Consider the following 27,772-nt stretch of genomic DNA (forward strand, 5'->3'; position numbering starts at 1 on the left):
TTAAAAAAAAATTATATAAAAAAAAGAAGGGAATTAATAATAATAATAATAAAATAGATATAAAAAGAAATAAAGAAAAAAAAAAAAAAAAGAAAGTGTAAAGAAGAAGAAGAAAAGGGAAAAAAGAGGATTGAAAGTGAATTAAATAATAAAGTAACACTAAATTTACAAGTGATTATTTTGAACTCCATTTGTTGATTTCATTTTTTTATTTTATTCATTTATTTTATTCTTTTTTAGAAAGTTGTCAAAATATTAGTTTTATTAGGATTTCAAAGTGATTGTGTAAATGTTTTCAGACAATCGGGGGAACAACAACATGTTGACAATCAGATGAATTTACCAAAAGGATGCTGCAGGGGGGAGGGGGAGAAAGATTAAACATTCATCAAAAAAAGGATTTTACAATCTCTCCCTTTTTTTTTTAATGGCTTACTCTAATTCAAAAGAATAGAAAAAAAAAGTGTGCTTGAACAAATAAAAATAGGCAGGACGAGAATTCAAAAATGGTTAAAACCGGATATAACCAAGTGAATAAGGAAAAAAAAAAAAAAAAAAAAAAAAAATACGGCTGCGGGACCTGTTGTAAATAAACTGCAAAAGCATAAAGCCCACTTTTGATAACAAAGAGGATGAACAGAAAAGGATGAATTTTATATAGGATTCAGTCAAGTGATCAGACCAGAAGAAAGAAATCATAGGCTAAAGGGGCATACAATCACTTATTTCTTGCAAGACTATCGATCAAAAAAATTCCCCCCCTTCTCCTTTTGAGACGATAAATTGACAGAAATCTCTTGGGATCCCATCCATCTTTTTCCCCTCTCTTTTTTTTTTTTTTCTTTTTTTTTTTCCCTGCATTATTTGCAGTAAGAAATCATATTAAGAAAAGAAGAATCCTCCTTGAACTCTTTGGTGATTATAGGAAAAGGATAGGTTGTGATTGGATAAGGAAAAGAGGAGAGAGAGAGAGAGAGAGAGAGAGAGAGATGATGAACGTTATCTGATGAATAGATGATGTGAGACTCCCATTCTTCTTGATCATATTTTAATCTCTTTCTCTCTCTCTCTCTCTCTCTCTCTCTCTTTCTCTCTCCTAAGAGATCATTTGGCTTACAAGAGAGAATAAAGATAGATTTAATATGTACTCTGTATTACTTAATAGAAAAAAAAAAAAAAAAGGAGAGAGAAAATAAGGACAATCATTTACACTGGTGTGCCTTCTTCTTCTTCTTCTTCGGGTGATGTGATGATCATAGGTGGACTATGAATGTATTAGTCAATGTGTCAAGGATATCATTTGCCTTACCTTGGTCTTCTTCCTCTGTTCCTTTGCGCTTCTTGTAATTTCGCAGTCGATGGATGTTCGAGTGGGGTGAGCAATTCAAAACTACATAAAAGTTCCTCATTGATACTCATGATGGCACCAAAATTATCAAATTCACCACAATAATTGGGGGCACTGAACACAGTGACCAGGGTCCGTTCGTTAAAGAACTGATAGCCATCCTCTACGACCATGTGTGCTCTACAGACCAAATCCAAGTCGTGTTTTGCCAAGAATTCATTCACGATTTTCTTTCCAAAACAATACGACACCCCACGCTCATTGTCTTCCCACTCGACTGCCGTATCGGATGGATCAGACCAGACGAGATCATTTAGCAGACCGTATTCAGGCACATCCGTCGGTCGCATGATGTTTCTCACGTCATCCATCGAATGAAGTGAAGGACTGAGCCCACCGTGAACACAGAAGATCTTGCTGGCAACGAGGGCAGCAATCGGAAGGGTGTTGAAGGCATCGATAAAGGTCTTCCATACCTTCGTGTTCGTCCTCCGTTTACATTCATCATAAAATCCATAGACACGCGTCACATTGGCACACTCATGATTACCACGGAGCAAGAAGAAATTCTCTGGATATTTGATCTTGTAACAAAAGAGGAGCAAGATGGTCTCCAGACTTTGTTTTCCTCGATCGACATAATCACCCAAGAATAAATAATTTGAATCCGGTGGATATCCACCCTAGAAAAGAAATGAGTGAGAATAAGCCCAAAAAAAAAAAAAAAAAAAATACCATTTCAAACAATCGAACCAAATCATGAAATTGACCATGAATATCACCCAATATCTTCACAGGCGCATTGAGTTCTATTAAACTCTAAAGATCGTTAGGTACGAAGACGATAGGGATTCTCTTACAGGCTGACTCAGAAAGACTTGCTGTGCTGCTCTACAAATCGCTACAATTTCTGAGTTTCTAAAACAAATCGATTTGGGCACTTTGGTTTTTAGGCCGATATCCAACAGTCGATGGATGCATTCGTCAATGTCCAGGTTCCAACCGATCGATCTGAGTGAGGTCGCTGTCAACTGGTTTTGGGAATTGACCGTGTTGTTCGTTGGACTGTGTACGACGGGTTCGGCTGGTTCACTGTTGAGTTTGGAATTAATCAGAATCGAATTGACTGAGGTGGCTGTGGCTGTGGACAGTTCATTGTCTGGTATCTCTGTTCTTACAACACTAGGTCTAGCACTCTTCCTTCTTTTAGAATTAACATTTCCCATATTATTTTTATTGGAAAATGAAAAGAAAAAAAAAAAAAAGAAGAGCGAGAAAAAAAAAATGACATTTTTATAACATCACGTGTGTGGGAAGAAGAGTTTCACTTCCATTTTTTTTTTTTGTATTTGTCTAAAACAGGATGTGGTGGATTGAGTTGTATGAAACAAAAAGGGATAAAATGGATCTACACTTTTATAGATAAACTCATTTATCCTAATAAAACAAGATCAGCAACCATCCTTTCTTTTTTGCTTGCACTCCTTAAACATGTTCGCTTGATTGTTATTGTTCGTTAAACTCAGCAAATCCTTTTCATTGGATACTTGTCTTTATGCGACACATCATCAATCAGGTTACGTTTCCCTTTTGTCAGTGAAGTCTATGCAAAAAAGAGCTTTGGATCCTCCATGAATCCTATTCATTTCATCTCTTTTACAAAAAAAGCAAGAGGTTCATACAATACGCATGTCCATCACGTAATGTGTAACATTCAATTGACAATAAGCCATGACGACAGAAAGAGACATGATTTGAGTTCACACTGCACTACCCCCACCCCTTTGGTCTTTCTCCGTCATTCTGTAGATCGTGATGCTTCTCATCCACCTCACTGTCCCATCGTGACGCGTACTCATTCAGACCTGTAAGCCTACCTTGCTGTGACAAAAGAGAGAGAGTGAGATCATCATGAAGCCCCTGTGGACCACGTTTACCCATTCACCCAAACAGAGACGATCCATGCTCGTTCGACACATCACACCGATCGATCCTCGTCTGAGTCACCTCTTGCTCGTCCCCGAAAGCTCTTTCTTATCTGTGTCATGGAGCTTAGCTCAAAAACGTCCTTGGATACCAAAAGCCACGGCCTCCCCGACACACACACATGCCCATCTTTTTGAATGACAAAGGGAAAACAAAAGACGTGTCATTCGATTGAAACATGCCAACAGACGGATCCAAGGACAAGACACAATGCTATTTTTTGGAAAAAATGAGAGGGGGATCGATCTGGACAGAGTAAGCTCAGTCGTTGTGAGAGGCATCCCCCTCTTTGGATGGTATCCCACCTCTCGCCATCCAATCGAAACAAGGGCAGAGATTGACCAAGGACACATGACTGCCCCCTGGGAGATGTCGATCGTCTTTTGAGATCACTGACAAGGCTTACGACCAAACCAGTTGAAAACAGAAGCGAGTTTGGAGAGGATGAAATGGATTTGGACGATAGAAGATGGGGTAAGGATAAAATGGGTCTAATTTAAAAAAGACAGGATGCTAGATGCATCCAGTGTTTTGTTTCTCTCAAGATTGAAAGAAGAGAGAGAATGCGTCTAATCAAAAGTCGACTTTATTCATGCTTGATTCTAGCGTGATCAAAGGCTTGATGGATATGTTGATAGGATTGAACAAGACATAAAAGAGGTACCTTTGAAATCATTAGTGTCATCAAACCATGGCCTGTTCCACTTACAATCACCCAAGGCGCATTGAACGCGACGAGATAAACCCAGAAATAGAAAGGACTTGGATCACAGTGAATCGCTTCGGGCAACTCGGTCAAGAAATACTGTGTGCAGCTCAAGAGATGACAGAGAGAGACAGTGAGTTGAAAAAAGTATTGTCGGCTTGATTTTGTAAGGATGAGATAGGCTGTGATGAAACAGAGTGGACCATAGATAAACTAAAGAAAGGGAATCAGTAAGCGAGAAAGAGGATGGGGGAGGGGTGGTTACGATCGTGAGCGATTCAAGCAGGATGAGTTGTTTGTCCATCACCATATATCTTGAATCGCCTTTTCCATATTCTTTCCAAAGTTGTGCCAAAAGATCATTTTGACTGGCAATCCGGTCTCGGTTCAATAACCAATACAATTCAAATCCACAGTGCAGAAGCCCACAGAGGACAAACCAAATCAACCGAAAGGGTGAATGGGTCCAACGAAACAAAACAGCACTCAAACAAACCACAAGTGTGCCAAAGGTCAAGAGCAATTCCAGTTGACTTTTGTCATTAGGCACATAATTCACAATGTCTAAATCAGTGGGATAATAAGGATGACTCATAAAAAAAAAAAAGGAGGGGGGGAGCTTTATTCAAAAACAGACACTCCTGGTGTGACCGAGATATCCTTTTGGTCCTGCAAGACCTCCGAAGCCTTGGCCAACGTGTCCTCCTTGACCATCACATAATCCGTATCAAACGTGCTGACCACAAACACCGGAATCCCATGGTCCTTGAGAGGTGAAACGATTCTTGCGAGGATGCCGACCAGGCCGAAATCCATTTGAGCATCCACCTGAAACATACGCCAGCCTGCCTCGGTCTTGTTGGGTTCTGCCGCCAAGGTGAACTGGCTGGGGACGATCAAGGAAAGTTCGCTGGTCGTCTTGGACACCGTGTACCAAGGCGCGTCTTGCACCACCTCCAGCAATCGTCGAAAGTCGCGATCGTATTGATGCACAGAGAACGGGTCGGGTAAAATCTTCAATTGGATTGTGAAGGACATGAAAGAAAGAAGAAAAAAACAAGTGTGAACCGCAGCAGTGACTCATGAACGGTCGGTGTGACTGCAAAAGAAGGCGTCTGCCGCACGAGGGACGCTTTGGTTGACCGCCTCAAGGCACCGTCACAGGATGGCTTCCTGCTTGAAACCATGCCTACACCCTCGAAACGAAGCCTTTGTGCCTCGTTGGCTAGAAAAAAGGTTTTGTTCAGATCCAAAGGGAAATGGCAATAAAATAGATTCGGCTTTTGAATAGGGATCGATTCCGCAATGGGTTGCTTGACTCTCTATCGATCCTCTTGCCAATCTATTTCTTTTCTGGACAGTCGATCAACGCGTTGGACAGTCCCAGTGGCAACAAGAGATGTGGGTTGTTTCAAAACAGGGCATACTCAAAATGCTTTTGGATGGAGGGGCGGAACGGTACCAAAGACAGATCGATTCGGTTTGAGATCACAGACAGGGGAGTGGGTGATCGAACAAAGATTCCGATTCAGCATGACATTTCCTTGCGGGTACGAATGAATGACGTAAAAGGCATCTGTTGATAAACACCCACCACAGCAGAGGTGAAAGGGTCAACAGGAAGACAAGGTTGACCAAGTAAAAAAAAAAACCTACTTCAACTACGTGAATACATGCTACCGATAGGGTTTTCTTTGGCCTAGTTTGCATGCTTTTTTAAAGAATAAATGGAGATCGCGTTGATTCAAAAGACGCGTTATTATTATTATTTTTGAATTGTGATACAACAAACTGACTTGGACAGAAAGCAATGTGTTGATAGTATTAAAATAGAAAAAGAAGAGAAGGTTGGAAAGGGGGGTATCAAAAGAAAAGCAAGGTAGATTAAAAGCCCAAGAAGACAGATCTCTTTTTGCCTTTGGGATAAACGACCAGATTAGACAAGAACAGGCCAAGGGTGATGGACAGAGCGATGCCGAGGACCTGAAAGACAAAGGCACTTCCACTCTGATCATTGGAACCATCAAACATCTTGATCGCTCCTCTGACACCTAGAGAACCGATCAGTTTCCGAGATCCTTACCTCCGTTCACTTACCGATACTGCCGGGCACCAACACGACCGTGCCACCCAAGATGGGCACGAACGTCAGCCGTTTCGTGATCCGTCCATAGAGATTACCAAACAAGCCGATCGCAAAGGCACCTACACTGGGAGTGATGACCGACGCGTTCCCGGTGAACTTGCTGACGAAAAAAGAGACGGTATAGCCCAGGGCGCTGTTGAGGATCACGACCGGCCACTGAGAGACACTGGCGCCAAAGACCATGGCAAACCCGATCGTGGACAGGGGTAGGAAGAGAAAGGACCAGTAGGGATCCGGACTGGATTGGCAAGAGGAGCCAGAGACGTCAATGTCCAGGTCAGGATGGGTCAGACGCCAGACGGAGCAACCGTAGCCGATACCAAAGGCCAAGAATAAGATGTACATCAAGGCATAGATCAAATGAATACTGCCGTTCACAAAGTTCTTGGCCGAGAGCTCCATGACGGAGCAAGTGAGTGAGAATCCAGGCAGGGCGATAATGATCTGGAGACGTTAGACGACTTTCAACTCCCTCTCTGTTTACTTACTGCACCCATCGCTACCGCCGCAAAACAGATGTGAGGATGGAGAGCGAGGGCGATCACCGCGATCGGGATCGTGATGGCCATTTCAAACACACTGCCCAACATGGGGACCTTTTCGGACAGATAGGTCAGTGCGCCGACTAGAAAGAAAAAAGTGGATGAGACAAGGTCGAGATCAGGATCTATTTACCGACGAGGCCAAAGAGCGCGCTCACCCAACAATCCGTCCAGGAGCCATTGAAAAACAAGGGAGCGGTAAAGGCGGACGAGAGGACATAGGCCAGCAGGATCCAAGGAGCGCTCCAAGTCGGTGGGCCCTTCAGGACCTCCTCTAGCAACACGTTCGCTTCCTCTAACCCCATCTCGTCCTTCACCATTCGGCCCACAATGGCGTCCGTCTTTTCCAGTCGACCGATATCCCAACCGCGCGAGCATCGGATCAGGTGGGTCTCTGACGTATGGGTCTCCAGGTCGCCCCAGGTGACGATGATCAAGCCTGGCAAGACTGCATAGCTGCCATCGATCGCCAGCCGCTGACTAACCTTGCTCATGGCCGCTTCCTAAAAAGAGCATCAGTCTCGCTGCCTGCAACAAGGGGGTGCGCTTACGATCCGGTGAGACAAGGCGCCGGTGCGAACCAGCGCCTTGCCCAATTGGATGATGAAATCCTGTCTTGATAAAATATCGGCAATTTCAGAGGCAATGGCCATCCGGTGGGCCGCATGTTCGGCAGGGCCCTTTTCGATGTCGGGGACCGGGTGCATGAGTTGCAAGAGGGTTTGGCTGGAGGTGAGCGAGCGAAGCGGGGTGGGTCGGACGGGCCGATGGGGGTCAAAGACATCGAGCTTCAGCAGGTTGGACAGGACGCCGGCCTTGCTCGGCCTTCGTCTCTGGCCTGTTCCCGTCACTTCTTCGACCAGCTGGAGAGCATGTTCTGTGTGGGTCCGTTGCAGATCGGCGCTGGCCACAGGATCCAGCGAGATCCTGTGCATCGTCTTGGCTTCCTTGTCCACTACCTCCTCCAATCCCTCTTCCCTGTCTTCTGAAAGACTGGAGCGTGCTGAGACATCGAGATGATGAAAAGGATTGTTTTCCATTTTTTTTTAAAAAAAAAGAAAAAAGAAAAAGAAAAAGAAAAACGAGGGAAATAAATCAAATCTTTGCCTCTAAACTGTCGGTGGGATGGCTATCCAAATGAAATGCAGGAAAAAAGACGAGTTCGATTTGACACACGACATTGGTCTTCTTTTTTACTGGACAGGTGTCTTATTCATGAAGTGAGGTTTATGCAACTCTGTTATGCACACACACACTTTCTTTCTTGATCACTGCCCTTCATTTGATGACACAGGATAGACAGACCATCGTGAGAAATCAAGATTTTGTTTTCATTGGTCACGTCGGCTGTCGTGATGTAACGTTACTCTGCTATTGACAATTTGGTATGATTCGGGAAAAGAACAGACTAGACATTCTATCGCTGAGAGGATAGGGTGAACGAGCTTAGTCATCCGACTAGCCATGTTTAGTCAAATTACTCCTTAGGATATGTTCATTCGAGTTTATTTTCAGCGTCAAAGAATGAATTTATTCACGATGCATTTCAAAAACAAAGCCTGCATTCTCTTTTGACAGGCTGTGTATGGGATGATGGTGATAAAAGAGGATCGAATGTTTTCTGATGATCTGTGCTGTAAGATGCACTCGGATTTTTTATTTACTTGCATTCAAGAAGGAAAATGTACTTTTGTTTGGACCTGTTGTGTCAGGGTGGCATGAATCTCAAACATTCGATTGAATGAACCGACAGCACTTGTTGCAGAAAGAAAGGTGGATGGAATAAGTGAGATGTTTTTTATTTTTATAAAAAAATCATTGGATGAGTCAAGGCTTCTCGGTGGGCTTTCTAAATTTGGGATTATTTATCTATTTATATCTAATGTAACAAAGTCATAAAAAAAAAATGAAACAGAATTGACAGTGAGAATGATTCACTGCTTTTGTTTGTCTTGGCTCAATGAACATGTGTAAAGCTTTACACTTTTTTGTTCAACTCAATGCTTGTCAAACCAACTTTTTTGATAACAAGTTAGAATGACAATTTATGAACACAAAAAGCAAAGCCATCCTGATTACAAAAAAAATAGAGGGCTTGTGCGGAAAAAGTTTTTTTTTTAGTGGATTGAGTGAATAAACAAAAAAGGGTAAAGGATTAAGATTTATTTCTTTTTTTATCGTTGCGTCAAATAAATATGTGTATAAACGAGGTATATTAATAATAATCATCATGCTTGTGAAGGGTGTATATAGAATGAAATATGGTACAAAAGAAAGAGGTATATAAGAGACGAATTCAACACATTATACGATTGGTTCCAACAATTAAAGAAGGTTGAGGACGACAGTTGGACAGGCCTTCCTGTTTTTCTTCTTGTTCTTCTTCTTCAAAAGCAGGAAATGAGAAGTACATGTCTTCAAACAAACATCGAACTTGTTTTTCTGATTCATCATTCTTGGTGGTTGGGATAGAAGAAGGTGACACGATGGATAATAAGCTCTTTACGAAGGATGAAAATGATTTATGGCGCACATTGTCGGTTTTGAGTAGAGTACAGTGGTTGGAAACGGTAGTGATCATGTTGAAAGAGAAGGAGAGAAAAAAGAAAAAGAGAGGCTTTTATACCTTTTCAGACATCGTCGTACACCGGCTACACTAAAAATGGATAAAGAGCCCGATCCACTTTTTGTAGGTCTGGAACAGTGAGCAATTTGCCACACCTTTTCTTTTCTGTGCATTCAACGTTCTTTTCTTATTCCGATATTTATATAGTATGCAGCCCAAGCTAGACAAGATAAGCATACATCGATCAAGCTTGTTTATTGAGAAAAAAAAAAAAAAAAAAAAAGGCTTACAAATCAACAACAACAAAAGCCCCTATCAGACTTTTTTTTTTTTTTTTTTTTTTTTTTTTTTTTTTATTCTTATTTCAAAAGAGGCAAAACTCATTTTTTTTGTCTATGCACATTTGAAAATTTTACATTTGGATTTATTTTATCCTTGCTTAAAAAGAAAGGATGGCTGAGCAGGTCAATGGATGTAAAGATTATTTGTATTTTACATATTCTTCAAGGCATGATCTCTTACATCCAAAAAAGTATAAAGTGTTTTTTGTTTGATCTAATTCATTAAAAAAAAATAGTATTTCATGCTTATATTAAATGTTGAATAGTTTATACAAATGACAGAAGATGATGTAAATCAAATACAATACATAATCATCTTTACATCGTCATTTCTATTTTTTGTCCTTCTTTTTATCAACTCAATTGAATTCTATTTAAATTGAGAAATAATCCTTGTTGAATAACCTCTCTCTCTCTCTTTGTCTCATTCTCTTGTCTCCTTTTATCCAATTGACAGTTTAAATCTCTTTTTCAATCAATTCCCATACATGACTCATCGTCAGAATGCTTCAAGCTTATATGAGGCAAAACAGTAGCACTCGCCATTTATTTTAGCGTCAAGCCGATGCCTTAAAAAGACAGGTTTGAATGCATTCATCAGGTGTTCTCTTTTTGTGATGTTTTGTACAAGCACGGTGTCATGGATACCCGACCCAACACTAGGCTTTACCATAGTGATAGAGAAACCATGGCAATACATTTAAACATGAAACAAGAAAGAACCAACTGCTCTTTCCCTCCTCCCCCCCCCTGCATTCTACTTTCAATAAACTCTTTTTTGTACAACAACTTGTGATCTTTTTGTTTCTTTTTTTTCATGTGGAACACGGAGAACTTTTAGTAACAAACATCTAAAGAGAACGAGCCATGTGTTTCTTTTTCATTTTATTGCTTGGCTACAGTAGACATCAGCCCTTGAATATGAAAAGAGGCTCATCGGCCATCGAATTTAAATCGATTTGAACATCAGCAAGACCTTTTTCTTCCAACCAGGCGGAGACAATGAAAAAAAAAAAAAAAAAAAAAAAAAACGTGCATTTAATCATCTGTGTCACCCTCCCTGACCATTCTTTGCTTTAAAATTTGACTTTTTGTCAAACAAGCGACACTCTGCTCATGATTCAGCGTGAACTTTTCACTCTGGTTTCTTTTTTATGGGCTACATGCTCGGTGAGATAAAAGACAGCTGCAGTAGGCTGCTTCTTCTTTCATGATGACACATTCGTTTGACATGCATAAATAAACTTGTGTCATCCCTTTGTTCAATTTCCCTGTGATGCTTGTTAAACCGAGGCCAAGAATGACTTGCAGAGTATTTCACATGAAACTCTCAAAGCCTTTCATTCCTCCCTCTTCTTTCTCATCCTCTCTGCCTTTTACACCAAGCGCGACTCCAATCAATCCATTCGTCTTGATTCCTAGCATGCATACCCATGTCCTCTCTCTCTCTCAACATTCAATCCGGTCATCCTCGTCAGGACCAGCAAGACGGTCTCTAATAGGATCGGTTCCTTGCTGCACCCTATGCTGTACAGAGGGATCCAAAGACCTGTTTTCTTCCATCGTCCAGCAAGGCCTTGATAGACCGATGGACGCCATCTGCTCACTCGCTCTCTAGCCCCACCTCAATCGCATGCCCTTTCTTACTCTTTGGATGCACTCAAGGTACGCATGCTGTCCATGGCCGTCGAGTCCTGTCGACTCGGTCCATGAAGACCCTGCGTGTGCAAAGGAAGCAGCGCGATCGAACACAGACCCTCCTGTTGAAAATCACAAGCGCTTGGCTTGAGAAAATCAGAGTGTCTGATCATGGGCCCCGAGAGAAAAAGGACTTTTTCATCGTGCAGTGACGCAACAGAGACAAGAGGCAAGGTCACCCAAAGGTCCACGGCTTTTGTTCACATCAGGCGATGAACACATCCCCTCCTTTTTGGTCGAAAAAAAGATAGGGTAAAACCAAAGTGTGTCTTTGGGGGGGGACTTTTTCCTGTTCTACGAAAAAGAATGGCATCACCAAAGTCTTGCGTTTCAATTGTAAAGACATGGATTCAACAGGGTGCCTGCTGTGCTTTTTTGATCACAGGTGCTTGCTCTTGGATTGGTTCGTAGATCGTGTTCTCTGGCGTGCAAAGAAGCAAAATGCAAGAGAAGGGGCGTTTTTCACAACTCAGTCCCAAAGGCTCAACCCATCACCCTTTCAAGTGATCCACTGGGAATTTGGCAGGTCCATGCTGATGGACTGTGAAAGGCCAAGGAATCATTTGGAAATTCAAACATGAGGACCCTCTCTATCCTGTCTCTTTTTCTTGAACAAAGGAATCTCATCATGACATGGTCCATCGGATAGCTTCCTGCTCGCACTCGAGTCGTTGTTGACCTTCTCGGGCCGACTGGATGGTGCGGCCGATAAGGTGAATGAGAAAGATGGACAAAAGAAAGATCAGTCGTGAGTGGACTCGGCTTTGTTTGCTTTGGATGGGAGGGTCGATAGAAAACGACGTCTTACGTCATCTTGCTCTGTATACCGCCTTCCATCCAGCGTAGACTTAGGGGATCCAAAAGTGACGGGATCCTGAAAAGCATGGGAAAAGAGGCTCAGTAGGCGTCTTGTGCTCGAAGGACGAAGAAGTCTCTGGGTCTTTTCTCAAGTTAGCCTTCTTTTCGGAATCTTATTGCGGGGATGACATTCTCTGATGATTATTTTGATGGGTCTGTGTTACCTGCCAGAGTTCAACCTTTTGGATGTCACTTGTTTCTGAGTGACATGGACAGTTTGTAACAGTTCGTTCAAAAGTGCAAGTCATCCTCTGCCTGTTTATTTGATGGATGGAAATAAAGTGTATTCAAAGTCTAGACTGTATCACTAGCTCACATTCCAAGTAATTATGCTGCATAATCGTACAATGTACAATCCATACATTGGCCATAAGACTCATAATAAAAGCAATGTCCACAGTCTAATTGTTTCGTTAGCATCCTTTCTTTCTCCTAATCAAGTCTAGAACAACCGAGAAGAAATTTGGTTTTTTTTTTTTTAAAAAAAAAGACCTTGCTATTATTAGAAGGTGCCTTTTTTTTATAAACCTTCTTCTTTTTCTTTTTTTTTTGTTTTTTTTTTTTTTTAAAAAAAAAAAAACTGCCAAGAAAATGTCAAAGAACAGCTTATTAAATCCAGAAAGGGATCAACAGGTTGATTTACACAAGAAAAACACATGGACTTCTTCACTTTGTCAAAAATACAACCGACATTTCTCTCGAACCCGGTCCTCTTCTTACACAGCCATCCAAAGACCAGCGTACGGCACCCAAAGAGCACACACGGAGCCGATGACTGTGAATGAAGAAGAAGAGGAAGAAAGCTCGCTGTTGAAACAGCCCGAGAGGCCTTGGTCATGGAAATCCTCTGCTTTACGTGCAGTGGGCATTAAAAATAAACAACATGATTTTATCAATTAGGACAGGGTGCGATAGTACACTTGACTAAAAAGGGAAAGTGAATGCTTTCTGCTTTTTGATTTTTTCCTTCTTTTAAGAAAATCAAATGAAAAGATCGATGGCTTCTTGGTCGCCGGTTCAAACGAGGTTCGGATCGTCTGCTGATGATCATTTTCGGGATCTGTTGGGTGATGAGTGAACGAGTAGAAAGACAGGGAGGGAGGGTTACTTACTAGACCAATCTTGTAGGGCTGAATCCGATGGGTATCTTGGTTGCAGAGGATACGGAAGAAGTCTGGTATCCTAGGTAACAACAGTTCAGCCGTCTGTCAACATGGCACGAGAAGAGAGGAGACTATTTACCTGTCTGTTTTCTTGTTTCAGTGGATGCGGTAGGGACTGCACTGGATTCGGTCCATCGTCCTCCTTTTCTGTTTTACTCATTCTTCTTGTCTCTTTGTATTGTGTATAGTTTGGTACGACTAGGCACGTTATGAACACGGAAGCCATCTACAGTACTTTTTACCTGGTTTTATCTTTCCTGTTCCATGCTCTCGTATGAATTGATTCATGGATTCATTCACATCTAAATCTTCCATGGTTGACATCATCCTTTGACAAGCCTATCTAGTGTGTCACTGGGTTATGATGCGTATGAAGAAAAAAGGGACTTACTTGTTCATCATTAGAACAAGTATAGGTCAACATGTGTGCCAGGGTGTTGACAATTGACTTTAGCAGCTGTAACCTGTTTGTTTCTAATGATTGGATGTCATCCAAAGATGTTTCCCAGTGCTGTGCCCAGTGAGAGGATTGTGATAGATCGACTGCTATTTGATACTCTTGATCTAATATGCTGATATCTATTGGATCTGTAGAGCTTTGACATGCAACAATATAGGCATGATGGGCCTAAAAGGGGAAAAGAATTGAATGTGTGCGTTGAGATGGGGGATGGTGTATTACCTTTTTTAAATGACGATCGTATGTCATCTTCATATTCTGCACATTTTTTATTTGATGCTTGATCTAAAAAAAAGATGAGAAGAAGAAAATGATTGACAATGTATTTACTGCATGTCTTGATGCTTGCTGCTGCTTTAAATGTTGCATCCATGGTATCTCCAACATTTCGCTTATATTTTGACTTAATTCAATATGAGTTCTTGCAGTGATCTCGGTTGTGGACAACAATACATCAAATGGGCTCTCTAATATAGATTGAGATAGCTTATATAATCTGTTTCCATATTCTTGTTCAATTTGTACTCTAATCATCTATGCATTAAACAAAAGAAGATCTTTTTCTTTATGATTACCTTTGTTGAAGGAAATGAAGAACAGTAGAAAATGTCTGTTTGGCTTGACTTAATCGATTCAATAAAATATTCAGGGCAGATTCATCTGAAGACTAACAATCCAATAAGTACATTCGTTTTTAAACAGCAATACTTTACCCAAAAATTATATTTTATCTTTAAATTATCTTCTTGGTTGGTCTCTGACATTGGAAAATGGAAAAGAAAAAAAAAAGAGAGAAAAAAAAAAGAGGGGAAAGAAAAAGTAATCCTTTTTTTTTTATGGTTGTAAAGAACTGTACTACTCGATTCTGGCCACTGTACTTTAAAATGGCCTATTGTTCAGTCAAATGACTATGAAAAATCATGCAAAACAATCCAACGTGAGCCTTTCTTTCCACAGGCATGAAAGCCAAAAGAATTCAAGATTGAAAACACATTCTAAATGCACGATACATGAATGATAAAAGAAAGAGAGATTGTTCTGTTCTAATGAAGCTCTTGACATTTCTTTTTTTATTATTATTTACTGTTCATTTGTTATTGAACAAATATTAGTATTTTTCACAAGTTAATCTTGCATCATCTTGTATTCCATTCCTTCGAGAAAGCAACCCACTCCTTGTCAGGCTTTTTTTTTATATATAAAATCTATTCAAACGCTTGGATGAAACATATCAACTGTCTACCTTCATTTTATTTTTAGAATCTACATCTTTAAAGAGTAGCATTTTTATTTTTACAAATTTGGATAATAATGACATCACGTTGAAAATCATTTGTTTACAAGCAATCAAGATACCAATTTGGCTGATCCTATTTATTCAAATTCATTGCAATGTGCGCTTATGTGTCTTACAGAGCAATCTCATAAAATATCGTTTCAAATTTAGTGAATCAATCAATGTCCTTGCCAAGATTCGATGTCAAAAAGCTTGCAAATAAATGCTTTGGAATGATCGACATCTATCAAAGAGAGAGTAAATCATTGTGTTTGATTAAATGAAGATCTTTGAGGCGATGTGATGGGTTCAAATCATATTTAAACCCTGATCACTCTCAAGGCACACAAAAGATCAAATGGCTTGTGCTTTTCTCAGAGACATCCATCAGATCAATCAACAAGGCTCTCTTGTTGTTTCTTTAGTCAACAGGCTTAGATACCCTATCATTCAATCCTATTCGAATAATAGCTGTACGATCGCATCCGCATTTTTTTTTTTTTTTTTTTGTAAATAAAAAAAATCTGGAGTTGAAAAAAAGCCCCCCCTTTGAATTGCCCTGAGCCACATCCAAAAAGTCACTTTAATTACCGTCTTCTTTTTATAGTAAAAACTAGTTTTCTTGGTTTTTTTTTTTATTTCTTTTCTTTTTTAAAACTAGAAAAAAAAATGGGATATCGCAAGGTATCAGAACCAGAAGATATTGGTTTATATAGAACTTATCGAGAGGAAGCAGTCCCTCTGACGAATTCAACTCCATCAACCACAGAAAAGGAACACGCCTTTACAGATAGTGTACCAGTGCATTTAGAACCTTACTTGCAAACAAAACCAACATTTGGACTCACAGACGAACAAGTGCTTGAAAGAAGAAGTCGATTTGGAAGAAATGAGCTGATGGAGAAGAAGAGAAATAAACTTTTACACTTTTTATCGTTTTGTAAGAGCAAAGGACAGAGAACGGGCCAAAGAGTAACCTGTGTTCTGTGTTAGTTACAGGAGCGATTTCTTATTTGATGGAAATATCACTCATCTTGACCGCCTTAACCAAAGACTGGCTTGATTTCGGCATCATCTTGGGTATGCTGATCATCAATGCCGTGATTGGATATGTCGAAGAAAACCGAGCAGAGTCTGCGATTGCTTCCTTAAAGGACAGCTTGGCACTCCACTGTCGCTGTTGGCGTAATGGCCAGTTGGTCGAGGTGGCCTCGGGAGACATTGTGGTGGGAGACATTGTGGTGTTGCGATTGGGAGATATCGTGCCGGCGGATGCCAAACTCTTGGGGATCGGTGCCTCTGGAGAGGCGATCGAGACCGACCTCCAGGTCGATCAGAGTTCGCTCACCGGTGAATCCTTACCGTCCAAAAAGAAACCCGGCAGCTTGGTCTATTCATCCTGCGTTGTCAAACAGGGACAGCAGCAGGCGGTCGTCGTTCGTACCGGGCCCGATACGTTCATCGGAAAGACAGCGAGTCTGATCACGGTCACGACAGACTCTGGACGGTTTCAAAAGGTGATCAATTACATCGGAAACTTTCTGATCATCATCTCCATCCTCCTCGTCCTCGTCTTGTTTGTCTATGACTTGGTCGAGCAAAAAAATAAGTCGGGAACGATCACGGGTGATCAAGTCTTGGCTATTCTGAACGAGATGGTGGTCCTGACGATCGCTGCGTAAGTGATAGACATTGCCTCTGATAAAAAAAAAAGATGTCAATTGAACTTCTATTAGCATTCCTGTTGGATTACCTACCGTGATGTCTGTGACGATGGCCATCGGAGCCAAGCAACTCGCCAAGCGTCAAGTGATCGTGAAGCGATTGACGGCCGTGGAGGAGTTTGCGTCGGTCTCGATTCTTTGCAGTGACAAGACCGGCACACTGACCAAAAACGAGCTGACCTTTGATGAACCCCATCTTTCGAAAACGTATGAAAAGAATGACATCTTACTTTATTCTTATTTGGCCTCTGAAGTAGCCACGGATGATCCTATCGAATTCGCCGTTCGAACGGCCGCTGAATCACAGCATCCTCAAGTGATGAACGACGGTAGCCATACCGTCCAAGGCTACAAACTCATCTCCTTCAAGCCGTTCAATCCCGTGGACAAAACCGCTCAGGCCACCGTTCAGGATCTCTCTACACTCACGACGTTCCGTGTCGCCAAGGGCGCCCCTCCCGCCATCTTTGAGCTGGTCGGTGGGGATGCGGAGGCGGAGGCCATGGTAGATTCCTTTGCGAGTCGAGGCCTGAGATCCCTGGCTGTCGCTCGTACGGTCGATGGCATGGATCGTTGGGAGCTCGTCGGTCTACTGACCCTGATCGATCCACCAAGACATGACTCTGCAGAGACGTTGGCCGAATGCCAACAGTTTGGTATCTCGGTCAAGATGATCACGGGTGATCAACGCGTGATAGCGAAAGAAGTCGCTGGAAGACTAGGCATGGGTCAAAACATCATGGATGCGGATGAATTGGCTGATACGAGTAAATCAGATCAAGAGATCGCAGACATGTGTCTGTATTCTGATGGATTTGCTCGAGTGATTCCAGGTAAAAGAGAAGGCGCGTCAAGAGACTGTCATCTGACTGTGTTTGTATAGAGCATAAATACCGGGTGGTTGAATTGCTTCAAGAACGTGGATACTTTGTAGCCATGACAGGAGATGGTGTTAATGATGCGCCTGCCCTGAAGAAGGCCAATGTGGGTATCGCCGTGGCAGGAGCGACGGATGCGGCTCGGTCGGCTTCGGATATTGTGCTGTTGGAACCTGGTCTGTCTGCGATTATTGACGGTATCAAGATTTCAAGGATCATCTTTCAGCGATTACAGTCTTATGCCCTGTACAGAATCACGTCCACCATCCACTTTTTGCTCTTCTTTTTTGTCATTACGCTTGCGGAAGATTGGAAGATGCCACCCGTGTTTCTCATCTTGATCTCCTTATTGAATGATGCGGCTACGTTGATCATGGCCGTAGACAACGTCAGTATCTCTCCATCCCCCAACATGTGGCGACTTCGACTTTTGATCGTGCTCTCTTTTGTGCTTGCCGTTGCTCTTTCTCTATTCTCATTTGCTCACTTTTATATCTTTCGTGATGTTTTGCATGCTACCCCTGGTGAACTTTCTACCATCATGTATCTACATATCTCTTCTGGTAAGGTTTTTTTTTTTTTTTTTTTTTTTTTTTTTTTTTTTTTTTATTTTTTTTGTCTGCAAATCGCTTATGCTCACAATAGCTCCTCACTTTGTCATCTTTTCCACTCGTACCAATACATTTTGGTGGAAGAGCCTACCCTCCATTGTTTTCACTGTGATTGTGCTGGGAACTCAAGTGATCGCTCTTGTGCTTTCGGTGTATGGCGTGTTTGGAGAAGATCAAAACATTGCTGGTATTGGTTGGGTTCGTGGTGTGATTATCATTGCCATTTCACTTGGTATCTTTCTGATTATTGACATGCTCAAGGTACTTACGATATTCATTTGGGACAAACTGGAAAGAAATCCCTCTTCGTTTGTATCAAAGAAAGCTCCCACAAGTAAAGCAGCTGCCTTTATTCAACAAAGGTCTCGCATGGGATATGATAGAGCGATGAGACGTGAATCAACAAGTTCTGTGAAATCATACTAAGCCATACCCCTCCTTTCTGTTGTAAATTTTAAAGTATATAAATGATTTATGTATAGCAAGAATTTTTGTTTTTTTTTTTATTTTACAAGAAAGAAAACGATATATACTGAATTGATAATGACAATGTATATACATTATATACAAACTTTTTTTTAAGCTATCAGTCGCTGTAATTTTTCAGATCCTCGAATGATTTCCTTTGCATTCGTACTGATACCAGGACACTGACTGATATTCAAGGTCTTTAATCGTCCTAATTCCAGGATGGATTGAACAGCCGAATCCGTCACGCGTACACAACCTCTGATATTAAGCAGAAAGACGGACTGAGAGGATAGGAGGGTACGTACGGATAGATCTGACACGGCCGCACCACAAAAGCTCACGTCCAGATCATGCAATTCCTGCAAGACCGCCAGCCGTTCAATCGCACTATCCGACAATGCGCAGCAAAAGCTCAACGAAAGATGATTGAGATGAGGCGCGGCATAGACAAGATAGGCAATGGCTTGATCCGTCAAGAAGCTGCAATCGTTCAGATTTAGAAACTTCAGGAGAGGAAACCGAGTCTCTGTCCAGGTGGAAAAGCCCTGATCGGTGATGCGCGTGCATCGTTGAATGTTGAGGTATTCGAGGGTGCTAGAGCAGTAGTGGGCCAAGTGTTGCATGGTCATGTCCGATAGCTTTTTGCAGTAAGACAGCGAGAGCTCCTTCAGGGTCGGGTAATCTCGAGAGGCCTTTTCGTCCAGTAGCCTAAAGATGCCGATGTCACTGATCTTTCGGCAGTTGGACAGGTCGAGTCGTGTGAGTTGTGGACAGGCTGTGGCGATCAGACTGAGACTTTTGTCCGTCAAGAGCCAACATGAGTTGAGGTCCATCGTCTCGATGTCGGACATGCTACCCACCAGTTCCTTAAATCCGTCATCGGTCAAATAAAAGCACTGGGATAGATTCAGATGGCGTGGGTGGCAGTGTCCAACAAGACGCATGATGTGCTTGATATTGCTGTCTGTGACCTTCTTGTTGATTTGGCTCAAATCAAGCAGTGTGAAAATTTTGTCGTTTTGTTGAATAAATTCTCGGCATTTTTTAGAAACAGTCGAGAGCCGAAGAATGCTGTTAAGATCGAGATGGTTTACGATGCGTGATAAAATGTCTTCGTTCAGTAGACCTAGCCAACTGGAGGTTTTTGGCTCAAAGGGCTTAGAGTCTAGTGGTTGAATCACGCTTTCGAGACTCAGCTTGGATATTTCCTGGCTGGGCTTGAGGTTACGATTGGCAAGAGCAACTAAATTTGGATCAGACCATATGGCCACACTTGCTCTTCTTCTTCTCGTCTCTGTATTCTTTAAAACGTTGGCAGCTGTTGGAGGTAACAAGGTTGGGTCTTGGTCCGTTGTTGTACTACATACGGAACTCGGTGGAATAGTGAATGAGGGTCCTTCAGGAGAGGGTTCCTGGTGGATGAGCGGAGAAATAGGAGTGTCTATAAAATTCTCTTTTCTCATCAATATTCTCTTTCTGTCTATACTATTTTACTTACCTGCTGTTTCCATGACTACATCCATGCCAGTCTATTTGATATCAAATGTATTTAAAAAGAAAGAAAAAAGAGATGATTTTAAACCTTACTTACCATGGATTTCAACTGATTTAACGAGCTTTCTGCCATTGACTTAAAATGGTCTAATAAAGATGGGAAATGGTCAAGGACTTGAATGAAATCCGATTTTTTTAAAATATAAAGCTCTAATGCTGTTACTGCCCTTGCGTCAGTTGCACGTGGGGTGTTTAGTAAAACTGAAATATCCCCAAAATAATCACCTGGTCCAAACCGTGTAATGGGCACCGCATCTTCTGAACCCTCCTTTGTCGGCTTGGTGAATTCGACAGTACCTGATTATCATCAGTATAGGGTCATCATCATCTGGTTCACTCACTTACCACTAATAATAAAAATCAATTCATTTCCATATTCACCCTTTTTAATAATCATCGCATTGGGTGCATAATGACGTGGTTCGACTTTTAGTGAAACAAGATGCAAAAATTCTTCAGGGCAACCTTGAAAGTAGGGAATCTATACTAGAAAAGGTGAATAAACACAACTCGAGTGATGTGAACTATTACTTTTTGTAATAATTGATGTGTTCCAGTACTGTCCTCAATATTACGTTCTGTCAAGGGCTTTAAACTGATTTTATCAGCCGTCTTTAGGCTTTTGCTCTTGTTCAATACAGCCAATCTTTCTTCAGCTTCAAATCGAAGCATCCTTTCCACTTCTGGATAATGAGGTAATATATTGTTGACCTCTTCAACTGTCAATGAGGCAACGATGCATCGGCTTCGAGCTATCACAGTGGCTGTTCGAGGCATGGAGTAAAGGATACCGATTTCACCAAAACAAGATCCTTGAGGTAAATTCGCATAAATTCGTTCAAAGTCAGCAGAACAGACATCGACGGATCCTTTCAGCAAAAAGAACATGGCTCTGGCTGGTTCGCCTTCGACAATGATGATATCTCGAGTTCCATAAGTTCTCAAATGCATACTGCAGGTGATTTTCTGTAAAAAGCTCTCATTGTTTGTGCGTTGAAATAATGCATGCTGTCGAAGAGATTGAAGCAGTTCTGGAGGCACTGTGTATTCTTCTGTTGAGTGAGAATTGTCATGCCATAAAGACTCTGTTGTTTGCATATCGAGCATATTATATCAAATCAATAAGAAAAAAAAAAGAGAGAGAGAGAGCGAAAAAAAAAAGCCAAAAAAAAAATAGCATTACACGATTCAAACATCATTACTAAAGTTGAACTCCGTCATTTTTCTGCATTTGTAGTTTTCCTCACTGAGTTGAGTAACAGCTTAAATTTTGGACGAATTATAATCAAGTATTATGATTTGAACAGTCATACTATGACCACAATGGATATTTAATAATAGTAAATGTTGGGAGTAATCCATTTGGTTATAGAAATGCTTGAGACCCCCCTGTTGTATTCAACCAATTATTGTGTCACTGATAGTAAAGCAATTTGAACAATGTCTTTATCATTTTACATTTATTACAAAAGCTTTGCTTTATGGAATAGACTATAAGTGAGTATGTGAATGCTTTTTGGAAAGAGTCGAAAGGTCGTGTTTTCCATCACAACACTGTCTAAGGTTAATCATCTCTTCAGAATCATCTGAATCATATTGAGCGACTTCTTGAGCGGGTATCATATTTTTAATACTTTGTGTAGTAGCGTCTTGTTGGACTTCTTCTGCTGGTAACTCTTCAGATGAATGTTGTGCTTGACTTGATCTTCCAGCTAAAAACATCATAGACTGTGTACATTTTTACATTAGTACCCATACATAAAATTCAAGTTCATTTTTCTATTTCTTTTTTTTTTTCTTACCTTGTGCCAAATTTCATGTCTTTCAAGACTTGGAGCAGTTATTTTAATATCCCTTTTGGGTGTACGGATAAGAAGGCTCATAGGTGAACCTTCTTGTTGATTTTGATTAGATACAACAATAACAGATTCAATGAACGCTTTAAAGAAAAATGTTAGAACAAAGTGGATACAAGAACTTTCATGTTGACATACCACTCTTTGCTCTGGACTCGCTTCCATCTACACCAGGCTCAATGGAACTCCAATACAGAGACTTTGTATAAGGGTGAATCCAAAAGAATCGTTTGTGCTTATGCTCTGAGATACCGCTACCAACATAGCGACGTGTGTGCTTCATCATCCATTCACCAATCATAGTTTGTGTAATAGATGAGATGACGTCCATGTCAGTATTTCCTTCGCTATCGGCAAACATGCTCATGTTATCCTCATGATGGTGATTCGTACTAGAGTAATGATGCGTTTCCTCAGTTGCCATGGTGGATAAAGAAGTTGTAGAGCCTTGTTTACTGATGCTTTTCAAGCTGGCTTTTGATCCAATTCGACGAGAACCATAGGTGGTATTTTCGAGAATTCGAAGAGTACCGAAGCCTCGATGGCTCTCTGTGCTTGATTTCTTGTTATCCTTTTTGTTGTTATCACTCGATGCTTTTCGTCTGAGTGAAGACATGGAGCTAGTTAATCTCAGCTTACTTTTGCTTGTCGTAGGCGGTGTAGAAATGGATGGAGATGGAATGACTTGAACTGAAGGAGGTACCAGCCTTGATGTGGATATAGAACGTTCAGGTACAATAGGAGATGGTTGGGAGTCTTGTTGACGGTCAGAAAAAGTAGGTGTATTTATCTTTTCTGCCTTTTCAGCCTCTGACTCTCTTTCTTTTTTCAAGGCAATGCGAACAGCCTCGGCAGCCATAGCTTCCGCCTGCTCTTTAGCGACAAACTTTTCTTCTTTTTCCTTCATTGCCTTTCTTTCTTTAGCCAAGGTCTCTGCATGCTTGATTTTTTCTTTCTCAACCGCTTCGTGAACTGCTTGCTGTACCAAATTATCCGCTTCGTCCTTAGAAATCAATTCTTGTTCTCGAGCTGCCTGAGCTTGACGTTCCTTGACGATCGCATCGGCGGCCGCAACCTTGGCCAAAGCTTCTGCTTCCACCTTTGAAATCATTTCCACGGCCTCTGCAGCCTCTCTTTCAGCTACCTTCTTTCTTTCCTGCTCAAGTGCACGAGCTACTGCTTGTTCTCTCATCATCTCTGCGTCTACTTTAGAAACCATGCTAGCAAAAATCTCTTGCTGCTTCATCTCAGAGGCCTTCAAGACATCAGCCACAGCGCGCTTGATCAATACATCCGTGCTTTCTTTGGTCAACATGCTCTTCATACGAAGATTTATCTCTTCACTTTCCTTCTTGTACGACTCGATACATTTGTTTAATTCCTCCTTTTCGGCATCCTTGCTTGCCTTGGCTTCTAATAAAGCCTTTTCTAATGCCTGCTGGTGTTGCTCTCTCATTGTTTCATGCTCCTTTGCAATCGCTTGTGCAATCAATTCCTGTGCGTCGTCTTTGGTTATCATACCTAAACATGCCTTTTCAGCAGCTTCCAGAGCTGCAGCATGGACTTCTTCCTTTGTCAGCATATCCTTTATAGCTTCTTCTTCAGCCTGTCTCAATTTACTGCTGAATTCAGCCTGTGCCTTCTCCTTGACTTGTTCCATCATGATTTCTACATCAGACTTGGGGATCATTTCTTGCTCCATCTGCTGCTTGACCTGTGATGTGGCTTCTATAACCCTCTTCTCAGCTTCTTGTTTCGAGACCATCTCTTGCTCCATCTTTTGCTCCATCTCCAATCTCGTCTTTTCAACAGCCGCTGCACTTGCCTCCATCACTCTCTTTTCGGCTTCTTCCTTGGGGATCATCGTCAAGAAAAGCCGTTCGCTCTCGAAAGCGATTGCATTTTGTGCTGCTTCTGTGATCAATCGATCCACTTCAGACTTTGAGACCATCTCTTCCTCTCGAGCCACCAGGGCAGTTTCTTTTCCGATCTCAATGCCTTTTTGCATTGCTTCCGTCACCAATCTGTCCACTTCTGACCTGGCCACTTGATCCATAGGGCTTGCAGAATCCTTTTCAGCTTGGGCTGTTTTTTCTGCAGCTTCAGCAAGAAGTCGATCTACATGGGACTTGGGGACCATAGTTTTCATCATCTCCTCAACCTCTTCCTTGGCTATTGTGTTTTTCAGAATGGCCTCTCTTTCAGCAGAGGCAGCTCTTTTTACTTCAGCCACCGCTTCTTCCATTCTGGTCTTGGGAATCATTTCTTTTGTCATCCTCTCCACTTCTTCCTTAGCCGCCGTATCTCTAAGGATCTCTTCTTTTTCAACCGCAGCCCTTTCTAACTTTGCGACGAGTTCGTCCACTTGAGATTTGGGAACCATGCCCTTCATCGTGTTTTCTATCTCTTCCTTGGCAGCCACTGCCTTTTCTACTTGATCAACAAGCTCATCTACTCTCGATTTAGGGACCATGGTCTTCATCCTCTCTTCCACTTCCTCCTTGGGCAACGTGCTCCTGAGCATGCTTTCTCTTTCAGCCCCGACGGCCTTCTCTACAGCTTCAGCAATCCACTGGTCCACTACGGTTTTTGCAACCATGCTATCACTTCGTACCCTTCTTTCTTCCTCTAGAGCGGCCTCAATTGCCTGATTGACTTTGGCTCGAGACATCATGGTTTGCTCTGCCTCTGATCGACATCTTTCTAATGCCTCTTGGACCGCCGTCTCAACCCACTGACTGGCTTCTTCACGGCTGATCGTGTTGGTATCGACCGACTGGTTGCTGTGGGTTTCGGTAAGATGGTTGATAGTGAACAGATCTTTGCCAACAAGCATTTCCATTTGCTGAGGAGGAAGAAGGGAAGTCAACTTGACGTAGATCGACTGGATCTCCTTGTCTACAACAGCCTTGATGCTTTGCTCTGGTGAGAGATCTGCATTCTCTTTAGAGTCGGCCTCTGTTTGGACGACGCTGGGCTCAATGGAATGCTCAGTCAAGGTGAAAGAGGACAGGCCGTGTTCAGGTTTTGGGTGTACAACAACGTCCACTGGATCTGTGTTGATACCCACATCAATCACCTGCACCTTAAATTCCAATTCAGAAGAGAGAGGCTTCATGGGCGTACCAAAGCCAAAGCCGAGGCCCTGAAACTGAGGATCGGTGAGGACTTCATCCAGAGATTCTTCAGAATCGCTTGATTTGATACTTTGATCATCCGACGAAGACAGACTGACACCGCGTGCCTGTCTAGCCACACCCGTCCGTCTTTTCTTTGTCTGCTTCTTCTTGACTGACTTGGGTCCCAAGCTGGCCGATCGATTGGACATCTCCCTGCGGAGCTGTTCGATGGTCTCTTGACTGTCCGAGAGCATCTTTTTGAGTTCAAACTTTTCCATCTTTTCCTTATGTGCCGAACTTCTGAGGTTGGAGATGATCCTGTGCGCATGAGCCAACGATTGTTTCAGGGTCTCGGTTTCCATGGCGCCCGTACCTCGTTGTGTGACTGGGGTCTGTGTCTGGGATGGGGTCTGGTCGGACGAGGACAAGGCCTCGGCGTTCACGAGGGGTTCACCTTCCTCACTGCGAGTCAAAGTAGCGGCCAGCTTGATGGTTAGTTTAGCCTTGCAGATCTTGAGTTCGGTATTCAAGGCCTCTATCTGCTTTTGTAATTGAGCATTGTCTCGCTGTGTATTAGCGACGTGTTTCCTTAGCTGATGTGTCTCTTGTTCATGTCGTGCCTTCATTGCCTCGATCGTCAACTTGGTTTTTTCTTCTTGTGCCTTCATAATCTCCATCTGTTCGGATTGATTCTTGACTTGTTTGATCATGCGGGCATAGTCTGTATTATGTTTGGCGATGGTCTGATTGGATTCTGATAGATGGTTTAAAAGTTCTTGGTTGGCTACCTCAAGATTCCAATTTTCTTCCTTGAGTCTCTCTGAATATATTTTTTAGTGAGAAGCGGAAATAGGGATGAACATTGTCCTTTTCTGTGTACCTTCAACTTCTTCTCGTTGCCTTAAATGACGTTGACTGGTTTCATAATGACGTTCGTTTTCTGCTCTGGATGCTTCCAATCGTTTGATGATTTCTTCCTTTTCCTGAATTGCGCTTTGAAGCTTTCTTACTTCAATTAACAATCCTTGACCGATCTCGGTAGCAAAATTGATATCAGGGTTACTTTTAGATGGATTAGGATATTTAGGTCGTTGCCTTGCACTGTGAGTGGTTAAAGGAGGAGGAGGTAATGAGGGAGTATCTGAGGTCTAATAAAGAAAGAATTAAAAATAAAGTTCACATAAAACAATAAAAACCTTAGTGCCTTGGTTGTTTTTATTTGTTGAAATTCATTAGCCAAAGTTTCTAGTTTAAGTCGAAGTTCCTCTGGTATTTCATCTTGCTGATTGTATTTATTGAGACCTTTTAATTCTTTTCGAAGAACACCTGTTTGCTTTATGATAGCATTTCGACTAATTGGACTTGCACTTTTCTCTAATAATTGTTCTTGATTGTCAAGTTGAGCGTTCAATTCTGATTTTATTTGGTGTATGTTCATGCCCACGAATGAAATAGGTCTACTTGACTTGCTAACATTTTGTTGGCTTGTCATGATCTTTAAAAGGAAAGGAGAAGGAAAAAATTAATAAAAAGCAAAAAAAAAAAAAAAGAGAGAAAATATGCTTTATGTATTCAAATGAAAGCAATAAAAATATAGAAAAAAGAAGAAAGGAAAAAAAGAAAGTGTTGAACTTTAATAAAGCAAAATATATAAACAACGTGGGTGACTTTATCGTCACACAGGGAAAATGCAACTTGTAACTCTATTTAGAAAGTGATCTGCTGGTTCCTCGTTTACTCCCTCTCTTTTTTATCGGATATTAAATTTGAGGGTAGAAAATTGAAAGCACAGCAGAAAAAGATAAAGAGGACAGATAAAAGAAATGGAACTTTACGCTATAAAAAGTACAAATGCATCCATTCAGATCACAGACTGTACTGCACATAGGCCCCTCTCTTTTCAAATTCTGTACAAAAACTCGTGTGGAGTTTAACATTCAACTCATCACTGCCTCACCTGCCCAATTTTACTCTTACTCGTGGCAGTATGCTTAGCATTCATGTTTGGATGAAAATGTTCGCCATTTCAAAAAAATACAAATGCGTTGTTTCAATGCGTTAATGTTTATAGTTTAATTATTATTGTTTATTAAAATATGTGTACTCAATAAAGTTTGTTTTATAACCTTAATTTTCAGCTATGACGAATTTCATTTTAAGAAATAATCCTCTATAGCTTCAAAATGAACTTTTAAAGTCTTTATATTAAAACTATGATTGAATGTAGACGACAAGTTGCATTATGGCCCAAATAGAACGAGTGATTGTGATATGAGAAAGTAAAAGCTTAATGTTGGTATAACAATGAAACAATGATAACAATATTGCAGTTGATAAACTATAATTTGCAAGATTTTTTTTTGAAATAAATTCCCTCTGTATGTATGCTCAAATTTCAATTGATAGTTCAATCCTTGGTTAAGTACAATGCCAAATGCGATTTAAAAGAAAAGAGATTAAAAAAAGGTT

At 41.4% G+C, this 27,772-nt stretch overlaps 10 protein-coding genes across 10 annotated transcripts; 2 read left to right on the forward strand and 8 right to left on the reverse strand.

Annotated features, from left to right (window-relative positions):
• Window positions 1-1,206: 1,206 nt before the first annotated feature.
• On the reverse strand, window positions 1,207-2,574 carry RO3G_13891 (serine/threonine-protein phosphatase PP-Z1; the record flags this gene model as incomplete). Its single annotated transcript, XM_067668475.1, has 3 exons — window positions 1,207-1,264; window positions 1,310-2,031; window positions 2,209-2,574. 3 exons carry the CDS (start codon window positions 2,572-2,574, stop codon window positions 1,207-1,209), a joined length of 1,146 nt encoding a protein of 381 aa, XP_067524576.1.
• Window positions 2,575-4,661: 2,087 nt separating this feature from the next.
• RO3G_13892 (uncharacterized protein) lies at window positions 4,662-5,078 on the reverse strand (the record flags this gene model as incomplete). Its single annotated transcript, XM_067668476.1, has 1 exon — window positions 4,662-5,078. The coding sequence occupies one exon, from the start codon at window positions 5,076-5,078 to the stop codon at window positions 4,662-4,664; it is 417 nt and encodes a 138-aa protein (XP_067524577.1).
• An 846-nt stretch (window positions 5,079-5,924) lies between these two features.
• On the reverse strand, window positions 5,925-7,222 carry RO3G_13893 (uncharacterized protein; the record flags this gene model as incomplete). The annotated part of the gene is made up of 4 exons (XM_067668477.1): window positions 5,925-6,091; window positions 6,138-6,630; window positions 6,675-6,811; window positions 6,862-7,222. 4 exons carry the CDS (start codon window positions 7,220-7,222, stop codon window positions 5,925-5,927), a joined length of 1,158 nt encoding a protein of 385 aa, XP_067524578.1.
• Window positions 7,223-9,024: 1,802 nt separating this feature from the next.
• RO3G_13894 (uncharacterized protein) lies at window positions 9,025-9,309 on the reverse strand (the record flags this gene model as incomplete). Its single annotated transcript, XM_067668478.1, has 1 exon — window positions 9,025-9,309. The coding sequence occupies one exon, from the start codon at window positions 9,307-9,309 to the stop codon at window positions 9,025-9,027; it is 285 nt and encodes a 94-aa protein (XP_067524579.1).
• Window positions 9,310-11,677: 2,368 nt separating this feature from the next.
• RO3G_13895 (uncharacterized protein) lies at window positions 11,678-12,085 on the forward strand (the record flags this gene model as incomplete). Its single annotated transcript, XM_067668479.1, has 2 exons — window positions 11,678-11,859; window positions 11,983-12,085. 2 exons carry the CDS (start codon window positions 11,678-11,680, stop codon window positions 12,083-12,085), a joined length of 285 nt encoding a protein of 94 aa, XP_067524580.1.
• Window positions 12,086-12,907: 822 nt separating this feature from the next.
• Window positions 12,908-13,060, reverse strand: RO3G_13896 (uncharacterized protein; the record flags this gene model as incomplete). The annotated part of the gene is made up of 1 exon (XM_067668480.1): window positions 12,908-13,060. The coding sequence occupies one exon, from the start codon at window positions 13,058-13,060 to the stop codon at window positions 12,908-12,910; it is 153 nt and encodes a 50-aa protein (XP_067524581.1).
• Window positions 13,061-13,087: 27 nt separating this feature from the next.
• On the reverse strand, window positions 13,088-14,187 carry RO3G_13897 (uncharacterized protein; the record flags this gene model as incomplete). Its single annotated transcript, XM_067668481.1, has 7 exons — window positions 13,088-13,115; window positions 13,304-13,373; window positions 13,434-13,493; window positions 13,597-13,693; window positions 13,746-13,918; window positions 14,037-14,099; window positions 14,145-14,187. The coding sequence occupies 7 exons, from the start codon at window positions 14,185-14,187 to the stop codon at window positions 13,088-13,090; spliced, it is 534 nt and encodes a 177-aa protein (XP_067524582.1).
• A 1,572-nt stretch (window positions 14,188-15,759) lies between these two features.
• RO3G_13898 (plasma-membrane proton-efflux P-type ATPase) lies at window positions 15,760-18,729 on the forward strand (the record flags this gene model as incomplete). The annotated part of the gene is made up of 5 exons (XM_067668482.1): window positions 15,760-16,030; window positions 16,084-16,768; window positions 16,827-17,647; window positions 17,698-18,255; window positions 18,338-18,729. The coding sequence occupies 5 exons, from the start codon at window positions 15,760-15,762 to the stop codon at window positions 18,727-18,729; spliced, it is 2,727 nt and encodes a 908-aa protein (XP_067524583.1).
• A 639-nt stretch (window positions 18,730-19,368) lies between these two features.
• Window positions 19,369-21,435, reverse strand: RO3G_13899 (uncharacterized protein; the record flags this gene model as incomplete). The annotated part of the gene is made up of 6 exons (XM_067668483.1): window positions 19,369-19,482; window positions 19,635-20,215; window positions 20,273-20,303; window positions 20,366-20,625; window positions 20,674-20,809; window positions 20,860-21,435. 6 exons carry the CDS (start codon window positions 21,433-21,435, stop codon window positions 19,369-19,371), a joined length of 1,698 nt encoding a protein of 565 aa, XP_067524584.1.
• Window positions 21,436-21,819: 384 nt separating this feature from the next.
• On the reverse strand, window positions 21,820-26,795 carry RO3G_13900 (uncharacterized protein; the record flags this gene model as incomplete). Its single annotated transcript, XM_067668484.1, has 6 exons — window positions 21,820-22,056; window positions 22,131-22,267; window positions 22,323-22,778; window positions 22,824-26,123; window positions 26,184-26,404; window positions 26,500-26,795. The coding sequence occupies 6 exons, from the start codon at window positions 26,793-26,795 to the stop codon at window positions 21,820-21,822; spliced, it is 4,647 nt and encodes a 1,548-aa protein (XP_067524585.1).
• Window positions 26,796-27,772: the final 977 nt, after the last annotated feature.

The sequence above is a fragment of the Rhizopus delemar genome, genomic scaffold (genome assembly GCF_000149305.1).
Source record: "Rhizopus delemar RA 99-880 supercont3.13 genomic scaffold, whole genome shotgun sequence".
NCBI classification, from domain to species: Eukaryota; Fungi; Mucoromycota; class Mucoromycetes; order Mucorales; family Rhizopodaceae; genus Rhizopus; species Rhizopus delemar.